Genomic DNA, 18726 nt, shown 5'->3' on the forward strand with positions numbered 1-18726 from the left:
AATTAGTCACAGTTTGCTCATTCTTTTTATGTCCAATGATTTGGGATTGCATCCTGGATATTGTAAATGTTACGTTTTGTAGCCATGTCCTGTTATAATCTTCTGGAGAATGTTGATTATTTTGTTTTAGCAGGCAATCAAATGAGTTTTATTCACTTTAAGTTTTGTCACATCTTCCATGAGAGGTGATTCAAATCTCAGTTCAATTCTCTCAGCCGTTGCTATCCTGGTTTGGGTCTGTCCTGTGCACATGTGGCAGGAATTAATTTGAGACTCATATGGGGGGTTAAAACTTCTATTTGTTCTCTAAACCTTTGCTTTGTCAAGCAGAGGCTTGAGTTTGTTATATGTGGTCATGTGTTAGTCTAAGATTTGTATGCGTGGTTCAAATCTCAGTTTAATTCTCTAAGCTTGCTTAATACCTTGATTGAGCTCTAAGTCTTTGCTATACTGGTTTGGGTTGGTCCCATACATGCATAGCTCAGAAATTAGACTGAGAGTTTTGAGGGTAGAGGATCTCTTCCTGGTTCCTCTACCTGTAAAGACAGGACTTCTTCAGAATTTTAGCCTCTTGCACTTCCTCACCACTCTGCAAGTAGGGCCTGCCTTTTGGGCAAAAGCCACAGGAGTGAGAAAACAAACAAAATGGGAAATTTACCTTTCTGTGGAGCTGGAGGGTTTCACACCTCCAAGTTTTAACTCCTGTCCTCAATCATCAGACATTTGTTTTTGTATTTTTCTAAAAGGGTTTTTTTTTTGGTAATAAGTGGGAGAGAGGGGCTGTAATAGGTTTTTACAAACATAGCAGATCAGAAGTATCTTTTAATATTTGTATAAACTAGTAGGTCAAGAAGTAATGTCCCTTTACTTTACTTTATGCCCTCTCAAGTGAGCATCTGGATCTATAAGAGTTAATTCTAAATATCTAATATTTGAACAACCAGAATTGAGATGTTTGGGGAGTGGGACTTTTGCAGTTACTTCAAACCTATCATATTTGATAATTAATTTATAGGTATCAGGATCTCCCCTGTCAGATGCTTCAGAAGCTGACTTTCCTCGAGTGGAACACCAGCACTAGAGATTATTTTCGTTCTGAACTGGGTAGGTCTTATTTATCACACTTTTCTCATACTTGCCCCTTTCATGGGAAAAATTTTGTGCTTGCTAAAGGTCACATTTTTCAGCTGAAGCATTCTCTCGTGATTCATTCCATGATAACTCCTGATAGAGAAAGTTTTGCAGCATTTAAACCAAATGTGGCACTCGTCTCTGGGATGAAATTCCTTTTCATAGAACTTAAATCTTTTATTCTTAAACTAATCTCCTGCATTTTATTAGACACAGTAATGTGAATTTAGAGCGACAAGTGCTCTAAAAGGATACATGTTTATCTCCCTTATCAGTCATTTGCTTTGTAGGCTTGTAAAGCAAGTTAGGTATAATGATTGCTTGGCCATCTTTTTCCTAATAAAGAGGGATTGGTGCTATACCAAATGATTGCCTCCCTTTTAAATATAACTTTTGTTTTTTAATTCTGTGCAGTGGGGGTCACATTTCATTCTTTTTCCATGTGAATATCCTGTCGTTGCCCCACCATTTGCTGAATATTTTTTGTTTGTTTATTTTTTTTCTCTTCTTGGAGTGCATGGGCTGGGAATCAAACCTGGGTCTCCCACATGGTGGGCGAGAATTTAACACTGAACTAAATATACTTTTTAGTATATTTAGTATCACTGTACTGGTATATATAGTATCACTGTACTAAATATAACTTTTTAGTACTAAGAAAACAAACACAAAAATGAAAACTTTTTTGAGTGATAATTTGCTATGTGACCTCAGACAAGTCATTCAGTGTTTGATATATTAATCATTCTATGAAATATGATGATAATAAAATCACATGTGACCATTAATAAAGTACACCAGCCAAAAAAAAAAATTACATGTGTTGTAACTCAGTAGTGGGAATTAATCTGTTAACCTCCACAAAGCATTCTGAGTATCTGTGATGACAAAGGTAAATTTACTGGGTGAACAAAGTCTCAGTTTTAGATTAGACTAACCCCTCACTTTCATGGCCCTCCTTCCAAGGCTCTGGGAAAGGTCTTTGCATTGTGTTCATTTGTTCCATGTATGTAAAAGTTTCAAAAGTATTGAGAAGTAATATTTTCAAAAATTCTTGAGGTGTTTTATTATAAGCCACAAACTACATAAACTGCAGGCTCCACAAAATTTGGATGTGCTTCTGTCAAAATTAATCATTATTTAAGTAAGAGAGATAAAATGCCATGCTTGGTAATTCTGCTTAGTAATTATCCTAAAAATTGTCTTTGTTTTTGATACAAATGACACATATATGCTAAGTTTTCTTAGGCTGCATGGTGTCTACCAATATTATCAATATAAACAGTGTGAAAAAATAAAAGAGTTAGAAATCAATTTCAAGAAAGATTTTATGTAAAATGCTTGGTAGTTATTTGTTTCTGTGCTTTTAGATACTGCTCTAACACTTGAGATGACATCCTCTTGAAACAAGAGTGCTGACATCCTAGGAAAAGAGACTTGTGGTTTTCATTTGAACTGCCCATGCTTTCTGAGAAAGACCTTGCAGAAAAAGGAAAGACAAAGACTTCCAAATGTTTTGAAGGAAGATTGAACAAGTGCCCTCCCCAACTATTATCTTGTCACCTTTCAAGTTTTCTGATGCTATTTCAAGATATGGCCAATGAAAGAATAGTGATATGATTCTTGTTAAATGAATATGTATTTACTGATAGCAGATGGTGTATTTAAAGTTATCCAAGATTAAAAGTGAATAAAAAGAGGGTAATAGAAAAACACTACAAAAAGTCATGCTATATACTGAACTGTGTGCATTATATGTTCTTTATTTAGGAATGGGTTTGGTGGGGGGTTGGTGATAAAAACTAAGGTTAATTGAAGGGAATGAAATCAGTAAGAGAAAATGTGTCCTTTCCCCAGACGTAACTATAAAAACACATTTAAAAATCTCATTTATTTCTAGAATTAATGGGTTATATAACTGCTCTCCATGGATAGATGTATATCTTTGGTTTCTGTGACTGTTGTTGATCTTTGGATCACTGTATTATGGAGATCTGGCCTCTCTGCTGCTCTTTTTCTAAGAATTAATGCAATTCTAGCAAAGGAACCTTTTATTTCTAATGACTCTGGCATTGGACAGTCCTCTGTGTTTCAAGATTCTAATATTAATGATCCTATGTGAAAGAACATGATTGAAACAAGTCTGGAGAAGAAGCATTTTGTAGGTATACTTTAGAGTTGAGTACTTATTGAAAAAAGAGGAATAGAATAAAAAATGAAGAGATGGGAAGCAGGATTACCTGTTGATTAAGAGTGATTGATCTTTTCTGGGCCAATTGCTATTGGCTTTCAAGAGGGAATGTCCATTACAATGGACTTCATGCCTATCCAGTATTTTGAGGGTGATATTAGACAAAACCCAGAGATATTGTTGTCTCCTTGTTTCCATAAACACTTGAATCTTCTCAAAAGCTGTCTACCAAGATACAGAATAACTTACCTACAGTCCATACATCTTTTCTAATGCACTGGCCCAAAACTTATTAGGTCATGGAGTTAAACCAACTTGGCTCCAGGTTGTTGGTTTCCAGAATGCCATGTGCTGTATTTATCATTTTAGAGCATGGTTGTTAAGGAACTGTTAACCAATTAATAGTGTCTTGGTTTTCCCAAAAGCCATTGACTAGAGCTTAGCTCAAGCAATTAACTAGCACTTTTCTTTATTTCTGAGGAGTGCTTTCTTAATATTGAGTTCTGATCTTAGGCACCTGGGCCTTAAAGGTGTGGGACATTCAGGTGATGGCAAAATAGAGGTTCTACGTAAAAGTTTATAGGCAATTAAAATTTGGTCTTGATTTTAAAGCTTTGTCTTTAACCTCTGATCAGGTTTTTTACTAAATTGCTAATAACGTGTTGAAAAATATCAATGTATAGGTATTAATAGGATTCACATTAAAATATTATGATTTTATTTTTACTTCAAAAATATTGCCACCAGAAAACAAGAAACACTTAAGTGGCACTTTAACTTATTTAAATATTCTTTGTAGGTAAAGATCAGTGTGATGATATTAGCTCAACTTCTAATGCTCTAGGGTCAGTTCCCTTCCTATTTTCTACATTTGCTTTTGGTATATTTTGCCTATTGAAACACTTTGTAAACTTTAGAATTAAGGCACTAAAAATTACTTACCTTACGTCTAAGTTGAGACTTAGGGATCATATCTGATTAAAATCTTGGCACATTACTAGAAAACAAAAGATTTTGCAAATTGGAGCTACTTAACCAAAATAATCCTTTTTTCAACTTAAGGTTATCTAGTCTCTTTTTACAATGATATTATTTAATCATACACTAATAGGAAATATGTGCATGTATTGATGGGGGAAATGGGCTTACTGTGTGTGTGTATGTTTATTTAAAAATTAATAAATATATCTTACTGAATTTAATAGATGACTTTTATTCAGAGTTATTAAATTAACAGACTATAAATAATGTATATACCAGTGTATGCTGTTTATCAAATAACTTTTTTTTTTGCATGATCAGGCACCGGGAATTGAACCTGGGTCTCTGGCATGGCAGGTGAGACTCTACCTGCTGAGCCACCATGGCCTGCCCTCTTAGGCCTAATTTTAAGTATGCATAGTTGCATAGTTTTATTTAATCCCTTGATAAGTCTACTTTGGCAAATAGGGTCATCTCTGGAAGTGAGGAAGTTTCCAGTAAAATTTTGGAAAATTTATAGTTGGTTAACATAAATTAATATAAACATGAATCAGGAAATGATTACTATTAGAATGAATTTAAAACTATCCCTTGAATTCCATGCACAAGGGTAACTTGCCAGAAACCTACAACCTCCAGGTGGGTCCCTGTACCAGAAAAGTCCTGAAACCTAGAGGGTCCAGCTTCTCCAGACATCAGCTACTTCCACTCCCTACCCCATATTATTAACAGCCCCTTCCAACATGAAAAAGTTAGAATGGCCATAGTCCAAATACTCCTAAAGAGTGGGATAGAAAGACCAAAGGTGATGGTGGAGTTATACAGAGAAGGTAGGGTTTAACAAATGAACATGATTGCTGAATCATTAAATTGGTATTTCTTTTAATCTCCAGTATCTTAGAGCAGCTAGAAGTAAAAACCTAAAATTGAGGAACTGTAGCCCATACCAAACTCTTCAATATGTTCTACAACTAATTGTTGTGCTGTGCTTTGAAATGTGTTGCTTTTTTGTATATGTTATTTTTCACAAAAAGGAAAAAAAAAGTCAATTGTGATGATAAAAAAAATATTTTTTCCTTCTAGCCTCCTATGTTCTGGAACAGCAAGAAGGAAAAATGGTGGTATGGTAGCCCATGACAAACTCTGTGATCTGTCCTGTAACTACTTGTTAAAGAATGCTTCGAAAACTATTGCTTTTTTCTTTCTTTGCTTTGTATATATGTTATATTATACAATAAAAAAACAATTAAGAGAAAAAAATCTATCCCTTAACCCTATAACAATGTTTCAATGGTTATTTTTACCTCAGTCTGCTTTTAGCCTTCTTCCTTGGCTAATCACTCCTTTTGTTTATATGTACACCTGTCTCCCCCAGTAGTTTTTTAAAAAACTGTTTTTAAAAAATCAATTTATTGAGAGGTGTTAAATTGCTCCTAGAACCTCCAGAAGAGGCAGTGCCAGATTCTAAAGGCACACAGGCAAGGACAACACCCAATGTCACTGCCCCAACTAAAATTTTAAGGTTGATTTTGTTTTCTAGCTGCTAAAACAAAAATTCAAGGGGTTGGCTTAACAACAGAAATTTATTGGCTCACTGTTTCAGAGGCTAAGAAGGCTTGCTAACCCCCAGAGTTTTTATCTTCTGGCTGGCCAGCAATTTTGAAGTTCCTTGGTTTTCTGTCTCGTGGCAATGCACATGTAGGGGTCTTCTCATTTTTCTTCTAGGTTATGGGTTTCATTGATGACCAGCTTTTGGCTGCTCCCTGAGACGTCTCTCTCTCTGTGACCTTCTCTATAAGGCCCCCAGTTATAGGATTAAGACACATCCTGATTCAGTTGGGCTGCACCTTAACTGGAATAACTTCATCAGAGCTCCTGGGTACAAAGGATCACACCTGCAGGAATTAAGATTAAGATTAAGAACATGTTTTTCTGAGATACACAAGTCCAAGCCACCACAAAAGTCTCTATAGATTGGGAATCACACCCTATTTATCAATTTCTGTTCCCTACTGTCTAGCACATGATTTCTATGTGACAATAGTAATAATACCTCTATGAAGTAGGAATGTTAATCACATTTTACAGATAAGGCAACAGGTTTAGAAAGTTTAAGAAATTTAATCAGTGTCACTCACTCAGTAAATGATAGAGCCATGGGTATTAGTATAAATAAATTTATGGTCATGATTCTGGAATCAGTTTTTTAAAAAAGTATTTAGATAATATAAACTTCGGAAGGTTAGACTTAGAATGAGGAATTACATGCTTCTTTCTCCACTTGTAGAGGAAGAGGCAAGTTTTCCACAACCATCAAACAAAACTTCCCTCCACTCTAACTGAGCTGAATTTGGGTACTGCTCATCCTGAATCAGTCGCTGTAGTCAGGAAAATGGCAGGCAGCGATTGGCTTAGGCCTCTGTTAAATTTTCTTGCCTGATTAATAATACAGCAGAAGGCAATGGGATTATGCTGGTTAACAAGGCCAATGTCAGCCTGTTCATGGGAGCCACATGGTTTTTACAAAGTAGGGCAGATACAGATTGGACATTTGGGAAACAATCACAATCCTTACCTCAGATGGGCATTTAGAAGAGGCAAAGGATATGCCTCATTTTAGATTTGAATGACTCTGCCAAATTGTCCTCCAAAAAGGCTGACCAATTTACATTCCCACCAACAATGCGTGAGACGCTTTATTCTTCCACATTATATACTATTCCACTCATGTCCATTTTGACCATTAGGTTGGTGAAAATTATTTTGTTTTAGCTTATATTTCCCTGATTATTACTGAGGTACATATATTTTCATATTTTTTTCTGTTCAAATATTTATTGGCCGTTTGAGTTCCTTCGGTAAATAAAGGGTAAAATAGGCTTCAGTTTGAATGTTGGGAGTTTTCTTCTGCAGAAGTTTTTTCTATCCCCCAAAAGAGGCAAATGCCAACTTCAGATATTATAGTTTGGTTCAAAAATATATTTTGGATCAAATTTTTGTGTGTGTGTGCCAGGAAGTACAACCCAGCCAGAAGAATGTGTTTTTAATTACACTTACTTTGTTGAATAAGAGTGTCAGGTTCCTTTCTCCTGCTTGGGGCTTGGGAGGAAATAAACCAGTAAGTTACCCTCCTAGGGTAGAGGGTGAAGGAGAGGTCAGCTCTGCTCTAATGATCAGGAATTATTTGGAGAGAGTTATGAGATCTGAACCCTGGGGTTCCGGGAGTTGGTTTTCCATCCATTTCATTAAAATGATTCTGTACTCCTATAGCTCTCCAGGAGGTGGCAGTAAAGCCCCACTCACTGTAAACATACCCATTCCAAGAGGGAAAATGCTAAATCCTATGAGGAGCTTTACCTGAAGGTATTATCTGTTCCTTTTTGTTCATGCATCCATTAAATGGGCTTCATTTTTCCTTTTTTCCTCAAGAAAAAAATCTCTTTATTTATTTCACAATAACACCACCCTTCCTCCATCTTTACTATTATCAATGGCAATAATGATATTTACTCAGGGTTTGCTATGGGGCAGGCTCACTGCTTGTTCTCATACAGGTTTGGAAGTGAAAAATGAGCTTTACATTTCCCCCCAAATTTTTAAGAGTCCAGTGTTAAGCAGTGCTTAAATTATTTTAGCCATAGGGCGGCAAGGAAAGGTTTAAAAGGTTTTTCTTCAGAGGCCATCCCCAGTAGAACGGGGCACCTCATTAGACATTGCGAATTAAGCACTCTGGTAGTCCTGTTTGGAGGGGTTTATGAAACACTGAGAACAGAAGAGGCAGAACGCATGTGGCCTCCTCGCAGTCTCTGTGATTGTGTGAGGACTCCAAAGTCAGCTGTGGTTCAGAGGTCAGCAAGGAAGAGCCAGTGGTTGAATGAGGGGTAGGCTGGTGGGAGCATGGGGGGGGAGGGGGGTGTTGGTAGCGAGGAGCTTCGGAATTTGCTGAGAATCCTGAGTTTTAAAAAACTTAGAGAATTATGAAAGTAAATTTTTCCCACAAAGATGAAGTTTGGGCAGATGGGAAAGGCAGAGTATCAGGAGTGCCAATCAGGCCACTTCCAAAAATATCTTTGGAATTAATCAGGAATATGGTTTTCCAGGGTGATTTCTACTTAAATGGCAAAATGTTAGTCAACCTTTGCAAGAAATGGAAATTTGAAAATTAATCCTCATCAGGATTGGCTTTCTTTATTGAATTATATTTGTAATGCAGCACAGGCCATTTGCGTGGTATAGCTCCAGACACATTTCCCACTTTGATATCAGAAAGCTGATAGGAGTTAAATTGGTAGCTAGCTCTAAGCCTACAGGGCAAGTGAACTCACTGCCCTCCCCCCCGGATGTGGGACCTGACTCCCAGGGGTGTAAATCTCCTTGGCAATGTGGGACAGAAATCCTGGGATGAGCTGGGACACCGCATCAAGGGATTGAGAAAACCTTCTTGACCAAAAGGGGGAAGAGAGAATGAGACACACGTGTCAGTAGCTGAGAGACTTAAAACAGAGTTGAAAGGTTATCCTGGAGGTTATTCTTGTGCATTATGTAGGTATCCCTTTTTTAGTTTATGGTATATTGGAGTGGCTAGAGCTGGGTTCCAGTAGCCATGTTTCTTGAAGATGATTGTATGATGATGATATAGCTTTTACAATGTGACTGTGTGATTGTGAAAACCTTGTGTCTGGTGCTCCTTTTATCTAGGGTATGGACAGATGAGTAAAAAATATGGATAAAAAATAAATAATAGAGGGAACAAAGTTTAAAATAAATAGAAAAAAATGGTAGCTGGTATACTGAAATTCAGGATTTGAAAAAATGCAGGACATAATGTTGTTTAGGGGAAATAAGTGATCAGCTTTGTTTTTAAAATTTAAGCCCTTAATCTATCTCTCAACATGTTACTTGAAAAAAAGTCACAAAAGAAAACTGAAAAAGGACAGTAAAAAGGAGAAAAGTTGTGCTAATATAGAAACAGAACTTTAAAGCAAATTTTGAACTGAATTTTATTACTATGACTCCATGAAAGTTACCTCTATCCAGAGTGAATATGGGTATCTAATTGTCAGAGTGAAGGAAAATTATGAAAGATATTTCCAAATAAGTTAAAATGTTTATTATGTGCAGAACATATAATAAGCCTCCTTTGTAGAACATGAACCAAGAAGCATATAATTTTCATTGGCAGAAAATCTGTTTTTCCTTGCCTGTGGAACAGATATTTAAAGAATAACAAATTTGAAGAGGCATCTTAAATAATTAGCCTTCCCAGAAACCCAGCGTGTCTTGACCTTGTCTTAGAGGAGGGATTTCATAAAAAGAATTAGACTCAAATTTACAAAAAAACAAACATACACACACACACACACAGAAAAAAAATTAGCCAAGATAGTCTGCTAAAAAGATCTGAAAAATTACAAAATTAAGTGAGCAGTGTAATTGGAGAATTCTGTCTCTAGTTACCATTTTATCCCCTCTTCCAACAAACTGCAGAAAGAGAGAAATTGTATCTGCAATGAAACAGGGAAAGATTCGTTTTTAAATTGCTGAAAGGAGGTTGAAAGAATGCACCAGCAGCCAGTAACTATTTAAACTGTAAGCAATTTTATTTCTCTCCTTAATAGAGGTTCTTTTTTCCTTGATTAAAATTTTTAAATCTTGAGACTTCCCCTGATATGTATGAATTGATTTGGATGCAAATAGTGTTAAATATTAGTTAGGTGGTTAAAAAATTCATTGACATAACAATTATTTATCGAATCCCTGCTATGTGTGCAAACATAGTTCTAAGTCTTTGGGGAGAAAGGAACAAACAAAATAGACAAGCATCTCTACCTTCAAGGAGAGAGGAACAAACAAAATAGACAAGCATCTCTACCTTCAAGGAGAAAGGAACAAACAAAATAGACAGACAAGCATCTCTACCTTCAAGGGGAGAGGAATAAACAAAATAGACAAGCATCTCTACCTTCAAGGGGAGAGGAACAAACAAAATAGACAAGCATCTCTACCTTCAAGGGGAGAGGAACAAACAAAATAGACAAGGATCTCTACCTTCAAGGGGAGAGGAACAAACAAAATAGACAAGCATCTCTACCTTCAAGGGGAGAGGAACAAACAAAATAGACAAGCATCTCTACCTTCAAGGGGAGAGGAATAAACAAAATAGACAGACAAGCATCTCTACCTTCAAGGGGTTTATTTTCTGGTATGGAAAACAAATGCTAAACAAGATACTTAAGAATATGTATTGAATGTTTGAATGTGATTCAACCAGGGATGAAAATAAAATTGGGAGGGGATAGAAGAAGTGGTTTGGGCCTGGACGTTTTGATGGGTGGTCAGGGAATGGAAAGAGAGGATTTTTTTTTTAAGGACAGCTTTTTATTGCTTATCAGAGGCTTTTATTATCAGTACATGGTTCTGACTGCAATATCTTCCTTGGATTGCACAGGGATCTCAGGATCCAGAAGTCATCAGAGGAAATTTGGGGGTGGAGAGTGAGGGCAAGAGGCTACTGAAATCCTAATAGTTTAGCTTAACATAAAACTTGAGTGCTGGATTCAGTTATTACATGTTATAGGCTCAAATTATAGAACTGCCTCAACATCTAGACAGTGTCCTACTGATTGTAAATGAGTGAAAATTTTGATCAGTTACAAAATTTAATTTTAGTTGTTACATGTTTCTTTGGTGAGAAACTGGATATAAATTAACTTTATCACAAATTCTTTTTTTGTTTGTTTTGCTTTCATCTTATTTTTAAACTTTTTTTAATTGTATAATATAACATATGCACAAAGCAAAGAAAGAAAAAAGCAATAATTTTCAGAGCACTCTTCGGCACACAGTTCCAGGACAGATCCCAACGTTTGTCATGGGCTACCATACCATCCTCTCAGATTTTTCCTTCCAGCTGCTCCAGAATATACGAGGCTAGAAGGAATAACTTTTTTTTTTTTGATCATCACAATTGACTTTTTTTCCTTTTTTGTGAAAAATAACATCTATACAAAAAAAGCAATAAATTTCCCAGCACAGCACAACAATTAGCTGTAGAACAGATTTCAGAGTTTGGTATGGGTTACAATTTCACAATTTTAGGTTTTTACTTTTAGCTGCTCTAAGAGACTGGAAACTAAAAGAAATTCAGTTTAATGATTCAGCAATCATATTTGTTCGTTAAACCTTACCTCTCTGTTCACAAATTCTTTTCTCCATATGTCAAAAATGCTTCCACCAAATCTAAGAGTGTCCTAATTACATGCCACAAAGTTTTACCTTAAAGCAAACAAAAATGACAACAGTAATTTTGTCTCTAAACTAGAGGTCAAAATGAAACAAACATGAAAAATCAATGTAATGTGGGTCCTTTTTATATTTTATCCTCTTTGATTCATATGGGACAATTTCAAAGTACCCCTTTCTTTGAATTTTAATCATGGACTAAACTGCTAAAAAATTATTTTGGGGTTTCCTATTCAGTGGAGGTCAGGGTATAAATCAAATACATAAAATTCATTAAGTATTCAATTAATGAACAAGCAGAAGCAAGAGGAAAATTAATCAGAATGCTGGGGACGAGGTTTGCTAGCTATACATTTTGGAATTTTTTTTAAGCATTAAAGTGAATTTATGGAGGTGATGTAGTGGAGAAAGTGATGGAACTGACACTACAAATTTTTTTTTTGCTTTTTTCTTTGTTTAGGTTTTTTGTTTTTTTTTTTTTTAAGTTTTTTGGTCTTCTGAAGTTCTTATACTTTTTTTGGTTTTTAAGTACTTAAATAATGTTGGGATTATAATTAACCGTGCATGTAAACAAGAGCTTTTTCCTAGTTCACTTCAATTTAGCCTTCAAGGTTGATATCCTTTATATGGCCTCCTTCCTGGTTTTACATGTTCCCTTTCCCAGAGTAGATTGCCTTTGCTTTGCACTTCAGGTAACATCTGTTGAAACTACATAACAAAAACAGGCTGCAGAGGTGGTCAAGGGGAAGTAGGCCCTCGCCTTGATAAATCAAGGCCATTTGTCTTGCCTTGATTAATTAGTGCCACACACAGACCCATATTTTCTGGAGCGCTATCTTCATTATAGAGCGTTTGATTTCATCATAGACGTCATCCACTTCCGTTTCCTCTACTTTGCGTTTAGCAGGGGTATGCTTGCATGCACTGGAGCCTGAGAGAGGATGGTGGAAGGCTGTTGCACTTGTGTCTGGAATTTCCGGTTTACTGCTTCCCTGGAGGAATCTGGGCCTGTGCTTTCTGAAGTAGTTCCACTGAAAGAGAAAGCCAGTCAGGAATGAGTTTCTCCATTTCCAAACTAACCATGGCCAGAGCAAGCCTCCTTTGAATTGCAGAAGCTGGGGACAGGCCATACACTTAAGCAGCTGCTTGGTAAGGACTGCCAAAGGCTGAGATGGGCAGACTGAGGCCTAGTTGACACTGCAATAACATGGAAAATGTAGAGAAAATCTGGTGGTGTCGCTGTGTGTAGACCCCAGTTATCCAGAATAATTCTCTCCATTCTCAGAATTTCAGATGAAGAACATTCGCAGAAACTGTCTCTTGCCAACACCTTCAGTACTGGAATTCCCTCATTCTCCTCAACAGTCTCGGCAGCTAGGAAAAAACAGCTGATTGTCCCATACAGCTCAGGTATTTTGGGTGAGCCTTCACAGTAGTTAAAAACCTGCCCAAAAGGCTGCTAGCTAGCTAGAGTAGATGTTTCTGGGTAAAGCTTGAATTGGTGCTTGAATGTGGCTAGGCCCTGAACAACCTCATCTCCCTGGGATGGAGAAGCCTTCGGATGTGTAGGCGTTTGGAGCACATTCCCCTTCCGTCTGGGCTTCCCGAGAGAGATGCCCTTTTCCAAGAGGAAAGACAATCTCTGGTTTTCCAAAGGTCCTGGCACCTTCGTGATATCCTTTGTATCTGCCTGCCACCCAGTTAGAGGTCGCCATCTCCTCCTCCGCCCCCGCAGAGCTGGAGGCCTCACAGTGGTGGCGCCGGCTCATCCGCGGGCCCGTTACCACTTCATTTTCCTTAGCGCGCGGCGGCGGGGCGCGCGGGACGAGGTCCGGGCCGACCGAGGAGGGAGAAGAGGGGGAACCGGGCCGGGGGACGCGGGCGCTGGGGCTCGAGTGGGACGCACGGCTGCGGCCGGTGGATCGGTCAGCGAGTTAGTTCCATGATGATCCTGGACCCGAGGCCGCCACCGTCAGTCCCACTCCTCCAACCGCCGCCGCCGGTGCCGGGGTGGGGAGGGGGCTCCCTCTCGCCATAGGGCGGCGGGGGCCGGGGAGAGGCGGGTGGGGAGACCGGCTCTGCCCCTGCCCGGAGAAAGCGCCTCCGAGAGGAAATGGTGAAAGGGGGAAGGGGGAAAAAGGAAGAAAAAAAAAAGGGGGGAAAGGGAGGGGAAAAATAAGAAAAAGCGAGACAGAGGCGCTGCCGCGTCCGCTCGCGGGGAAGGCTGGGGAGGGAGCGCGAAGGGGGCATTTTATGAAGGTCCTGAAGGGAGGGAGGGAGCCCTGTGGCTAAGTGAGGGAAGAGCATTTCAGACAGAGGGAACAGCAAAGGGACGGTACCTGGGAGGGTGAGTGAGTGGTTTGTTTGAGAAGCACCGAGGAGGTCAGTGTGTCTGAAGTAGTGAAATTAGGAAAGGAATATGAGATGAGGTTAGAGAAGAAAAGGGTGTGCGGAGTGGGGAGGGCCAGATGGCGCAGGCCACCCTAAGGACCTACACATCTAGGTCAAGAGGTTTCAAATGTAATATTTTGTTTGTGATGGCCCCTTCTCTACAAATCATTGAACTACTACTGTCGGACTTATGTGTATAATCAATTTCCAATGTGGACATTGTGAGAGAGAACTTTTTTCTTTGGAATGTTTTTAGTTGCTTTCCTGTTTCTCTGGCTAGCCAGCTGTGTGAGTTATAAGGGTACATTTAAGGCTGTTTAAACATTTCTGGTTTAAATGTACTCTTATGGGTAAATGCTTACTGGCACAAACTAGAAAATACGCATCCTGTTTACTCACTGTTATGAGGTGATATTTGAGTGAAATACTACTTAATACAACTTTGCTAAATACCAGTCAATTAATTATTCTAATGCTTGTTTGGTTAAAGAAAGCCACAATTCTAATCAGTATGCATTTGTCGATTTCCCTTTTCCCATTTGTGAGGTTCATCTATGTGGTATTAAAAATTTTTAATTGGTACATAACTCGCAGTAAAATACATAAATTTCATGCATACAGCTTGATGAAACTTTACAAATGCGTACACCTATATAACCACCACTCAGATAAAGACGTGGAATATTTGCAGCTTCTAGAAGGGTCCTTCTTGTCCATTCCCAGTCAATTATCCACCAAAGATTATCCCTATTCTATCCTGTATCACAATAGATTTGTTTTACATCTTCTTGAAATGAAGTTCTATATGTATTTTTTTGTGTTTCTGGCTTTTTTCACTGAACATTAAATCTGTGAGATTAATCTATGTTGTGTGTGTAAGAACAATTGATTGTTTTCATTTCTGTGGAGTGTTGTTCTAGTTGCTAGCAGCCGGAATGCAACATACCAGAAACTCAACAGCTTTTAAAGAGGGGAATTTAATAAGTTGCTAATTTATAGTTCCAAGGCTGAGAAAATGTCCCAGTTAAAACAAGTCTATAGAAATGTCTAATCTAAGGCATCCAGAAAAGATACCTTGATTCAAGAAGACCAATGAAGTACAGGGTTTCTCTCTGAAGGGAAAAGGTACAGGTGAACATGGTCAGGGTTTCTCTCTTGGCTGGGAGGGCATATGGCGAGCACAGCATCATCTGCTAGCTTCCTCTCCAGCTCCCTGGGAGGTATCTTTTTCATCTCCAAAAGTTGCTGGCTGGTGGACTCTCTGCTTTGTGGTGCTGCAGCATTCTCCAAACTTCTCTCCAAATCTCCTGCTTTCTCCAAACTTCCTTCTTTCATAGGATTCCAGTAAAATAGTCAAGACCTACCTAGAATGGGTGGAGACACATAGCCACCCAATCCAGTTTAACAACCACTCTTGATTGAGTCACACCTCCAGGGAGATGATACCATTTTCAAACATACAGTACTGAATAGGAATTAGAAGAAATGGCTACCTTTACAAAATGGGACTAGGATTAAAACATGGCTTTTTTTTTTTTTTACGTGGGCAGGCACCAGGAAACGAACCAGGTCCTCTGGCATGGCAGTGAAGCATTCCTGCCTGCTGAGCCACCGTGGCCCGCCCAAACATGGCTTTTCTAGGGTACATATATCCTTTCAAACCAGCACATGGCATAAGCAGGAGGAACATGCATAAGCCATTAACCACATATACAAAACCACACTTCCTATGTTTTAAGTAAGGTAACTGGCATAAGCAGGAGGCAGTATTTTACAGAGTGGACAAAGACATAACCAATGAATGCAATCAGTGAGATTTATTTTTCATATTGCATGCTCAGAATACAAGGTTCTCATAGTTGAGTAAATATCTGTAGAGTTTCAGAATTACAAGAAGCTTCATGTAACCTTTTAGTCAGGACTTTGTATCTGAAACTATGTTTAAAGTTTTAGGGGAAGTATATTATTTTAGCGAGTATCTATATGATGATAGAAGAAACAGTGAGATACTTAAGAAAATAATTTGCACTGGTTGCTTAAAAAGTTAACATTAAAGTAAATTTAGATTCCACAATTAAAAGAATTATTTGGGTTAGATAATTCAGACTATATATCTGTTCTGGTCAGGTTCATGTGTCAACTTGTCCAAGTGGTGGTACCTGTTTGTCTGGTTGGGCTAGTGCTGGCCTGTCTGTTGCAATGAAAACATTTCATAGAATTAGATCATGAGCACGTCAGCTGCACCCACAGCTGATTCCATTTGTAATCAGCCCAAAGGGAGTGTCTTCTGCAATGAGTGATGCTTAATCTGATCATGGGAAGCCTTTTAAGGAGGATTCAGAAGAGACAGCTTCATTCCTTCTTTGGCTGGCGAGCCTCTCCTGTGGAGGTCGTCCAGACCCGCCATCGGAGTTGTTGGCTTCACAGCCTGCCCTGCAGATTTTGGACTCTGCATTCCCATGGTCACGTGAGACACTTTTATAAATTTATATTTGCGAGTGTTCCCTGTTGCTTCTGTTTCTCTAGAGAGCCCTAACTAATACAATATCTCTAAAGTATTATCTACAGTTAGACTGCCCATATAACTTTGTCTTACTTTAATCCTTATAGTTTCTTTTTAAAAGCTGTTTTATTGAGATATATTCACACACCATACAATCCATCCAAAGTGTACAATCAATAGCTTGCAATATAATCACAGAGTTGTGCATTCATCACCAAAATCAATTTTAGAACATTTACAGGAAAATCCTACACCTTTGATATCCCCCTACTAATGACACTTTACAATTTCTTTTAAAAGTTCACTTTGTAAATGTACCTCTCTCTGTAAGGTTTCCAACGAGTATAAAATATGTCATTAGTGTCTTCATTTGGTTTGTAATGATCTTAATTTATTTACCTGCTCTTCACTTGAATTTAGAAGAGGGAATCCATTCTTCTGGCATCTCAATATGGATCTATTATTAGAATATCCATTTTAAGTTTTATTTGTGGAAATGTCCTGTGATCATAAAAAGTTGGGGATAAGAAAAATGTAGTAGCCACTACTATTTTGCAAACATGAAAATTGTATAAACCAATATCTTCACTGCTGAGGAGGAGAGCATTTTCTAGTCAGCAGTTTTGAGTCAGCCGTTTTTAGGATACTTAATTTTTAAATCCAGTAGTTTTAATTTGGAGAGAGAAAACATACATCTTTTTGCTTTTTCTTTGCCATTGGCTTCTTTTGATTCAATGTGTTTGGGACTTCTCTTTTCTTTCAGTTTTTCTCAGATGAACATCCTTTCTGAAATTTTTTTAATGGGGAAAGAATTATAACAAGGAGTATGGTGACTGGGTGACAAAAAAATGGCCAGAACTGAAAATGGTGGTTGCATTTTGGAGGGAAGAAAGGTCTGTCTGGAAATCTAAGGAGGACTCTGGATCTTCTTAGTGGAAAAAAATGGAAAGGACACGTGGGTGTTCTTACAATGGGCTGGGTCTCTGTTACTGGTTTCCTTATGGCGGGAGAAGAGTGAGTGTAGTGATTGGGCGGTCTGTGGGGTCCACATTGTTTTGTGACCCTGTAGAAGGTGTGTCTACTTCTTCTTGTCCCGTGGGGAGGAAAATGCAGGTCAGGAATCAAGCTTGATAATAGAAGCAAAAGTGAGATATTTTAAGGTAGTAGCAAGGGGGAAAGCTGGGAAGAGAGAAGTAGAGAAGTCTCAGAGCATGTTTGAAAGAACCAGCAATTTCAATAAAATGAAATACAGGCACATCTAAGGACCCAGCAGTTCCACTTCAGGGAATTCACTCTAGAGAAATGAATGCATATGATTACAAAAAGAATAGTTCAAGAATGTTCACAGTACGAGTATTTATTATTATTATTATTGTTAATATTTTTTTTAAAGGCACTGGGAATCGAACCCAGGTCTCTGGCATGGCAGACGAGAACTCTGCTTGCTGAGCCACTGTGGCCAGCCCAGTATGCTTATTTATAATGGTTTAAAATCGGAAGCCATCCAACTGTCTATCAGTAGGAGAAAAAATAAACTGTGTATATTCTTACAATGAAATAATACTTAGCAACAAAAATACTCTTCTTTTCTCTGAGAGGCCTTCCCCATTTTACTACTTCTCTGTACTAATACTAATTCAACTTTAGAGTCTCATGATTGCTAAAGACAGCCCCTAATGTTTATTAATGAAGGGTCTGGAGTCAGCCCAGAACTACCCATCCCAAATCTAAAGTTATCTTGATAACTGAGACTGGATCTAACCAAACTGGGCTTACCTGACATGCGCATTAGCTTAGATTTTAACCTACAAGTCATATATATCTTGTTCTAGTTTGCTAGCTGCTGGAATGCAATACACCAGAAATGGAATGACTTCTAAAAAGGGGAATTTAATAAGTTGCTAGTTTATAGTTCTAAGGCCGAGAAAATGTCCCAATTAAAACAAGTCTATAGAAATGTCCAATCTAAGGCATCCAGGGAAAGATACCTTGATTCAAGAAGGCTGATGAAGTTCACAGTTTCTCTCTTGAGTGGAAGGGCACATGGCAAACACAGTCACAGTTTCTCTCTCATTTGGAAGGGCACATGGTGAACACAGTGTCATCTGCTGGCTTCTTCTCCTGGCTTCCTGTTTCATGACGTTCCCCAGGAGGCATTTTTCTTCTTCATCTCCAAAGGTCGCTGGCTGGTGGACTCTGCTTCTCGTGGCTGTGTTGTTCTGCTCTGCTCTCTCTGAATCTCTCATTCTCCAAAATGTTTCCTCTTTTATAGGACTTCAGAAACTAA

At 38.3% G+C, this 18726-nt stretch overlaps 2 protein-coding genes and 1 pseudogene across 2 annotated transcripts in view; 1 reads left to right on the forward strand and 2 right to left on the reverse strand.

Moving 5' to 3' along the window:
* CDKL2 (cyclin dependent kinase like 2) overlaps positions 1–5562 on the forward strand; it is a 68037-nt gene extending 62475 nt beyond the window's left edge. The window contains exons 14-15 of the mRNA XM_077143153.1: positions 1016–1104; positions 2502–5562. Of these exons, the coding sequence (XP_076999268.1) occupies positions 1016–1081 (66 nt within the window). The 3' untranslated portion in view covers positions 1082–1104; positions 2502–5562. The remainder of the gene's footprint in view (positions 1–1015; positions 1105–2501) is intronic.
* Positions 5563–11860: 6298 nt separating this feature from the next.
* On the reverse strand, positions 11861–13581 carry LOC143668223 (cyclin-I pseudogene; annotated as a pseudogene).
* A 3610-nt stretch (positions 13582–17191) lies between these two features.
* On the reverse strand, positions 17192–18222 carry ODAPH (odontogenesis associated phosphoprotein). The gene is given in 3 exon segments (XM_077142810.1): positions 17192–17452; positions 17455–17526; positions 18216–18222. Coding segments are annotated over 3 exon segments (333 nt in total). The 3' UTR covers positions 17192–17198.
* Between the last annotated feature and the right edge of the window lie 504 nt (positions 18223–18726).

Source organism: Tamandua tetradactyla, chromosome 24 (genome assembly GCF_023851605.1).
Source record: "Tamandua tetradactyla isolate mTamTet1 chromosome 24, mTamTet1.pri, whole genome shotgun sequence".
Classification (NCBI taxonomy): Eukaryota; Metazoa; Chordata; class Mammalia; order Pilosa; family Myrmecophagidae; genus Tamandua; species Tamandua tetradactyla.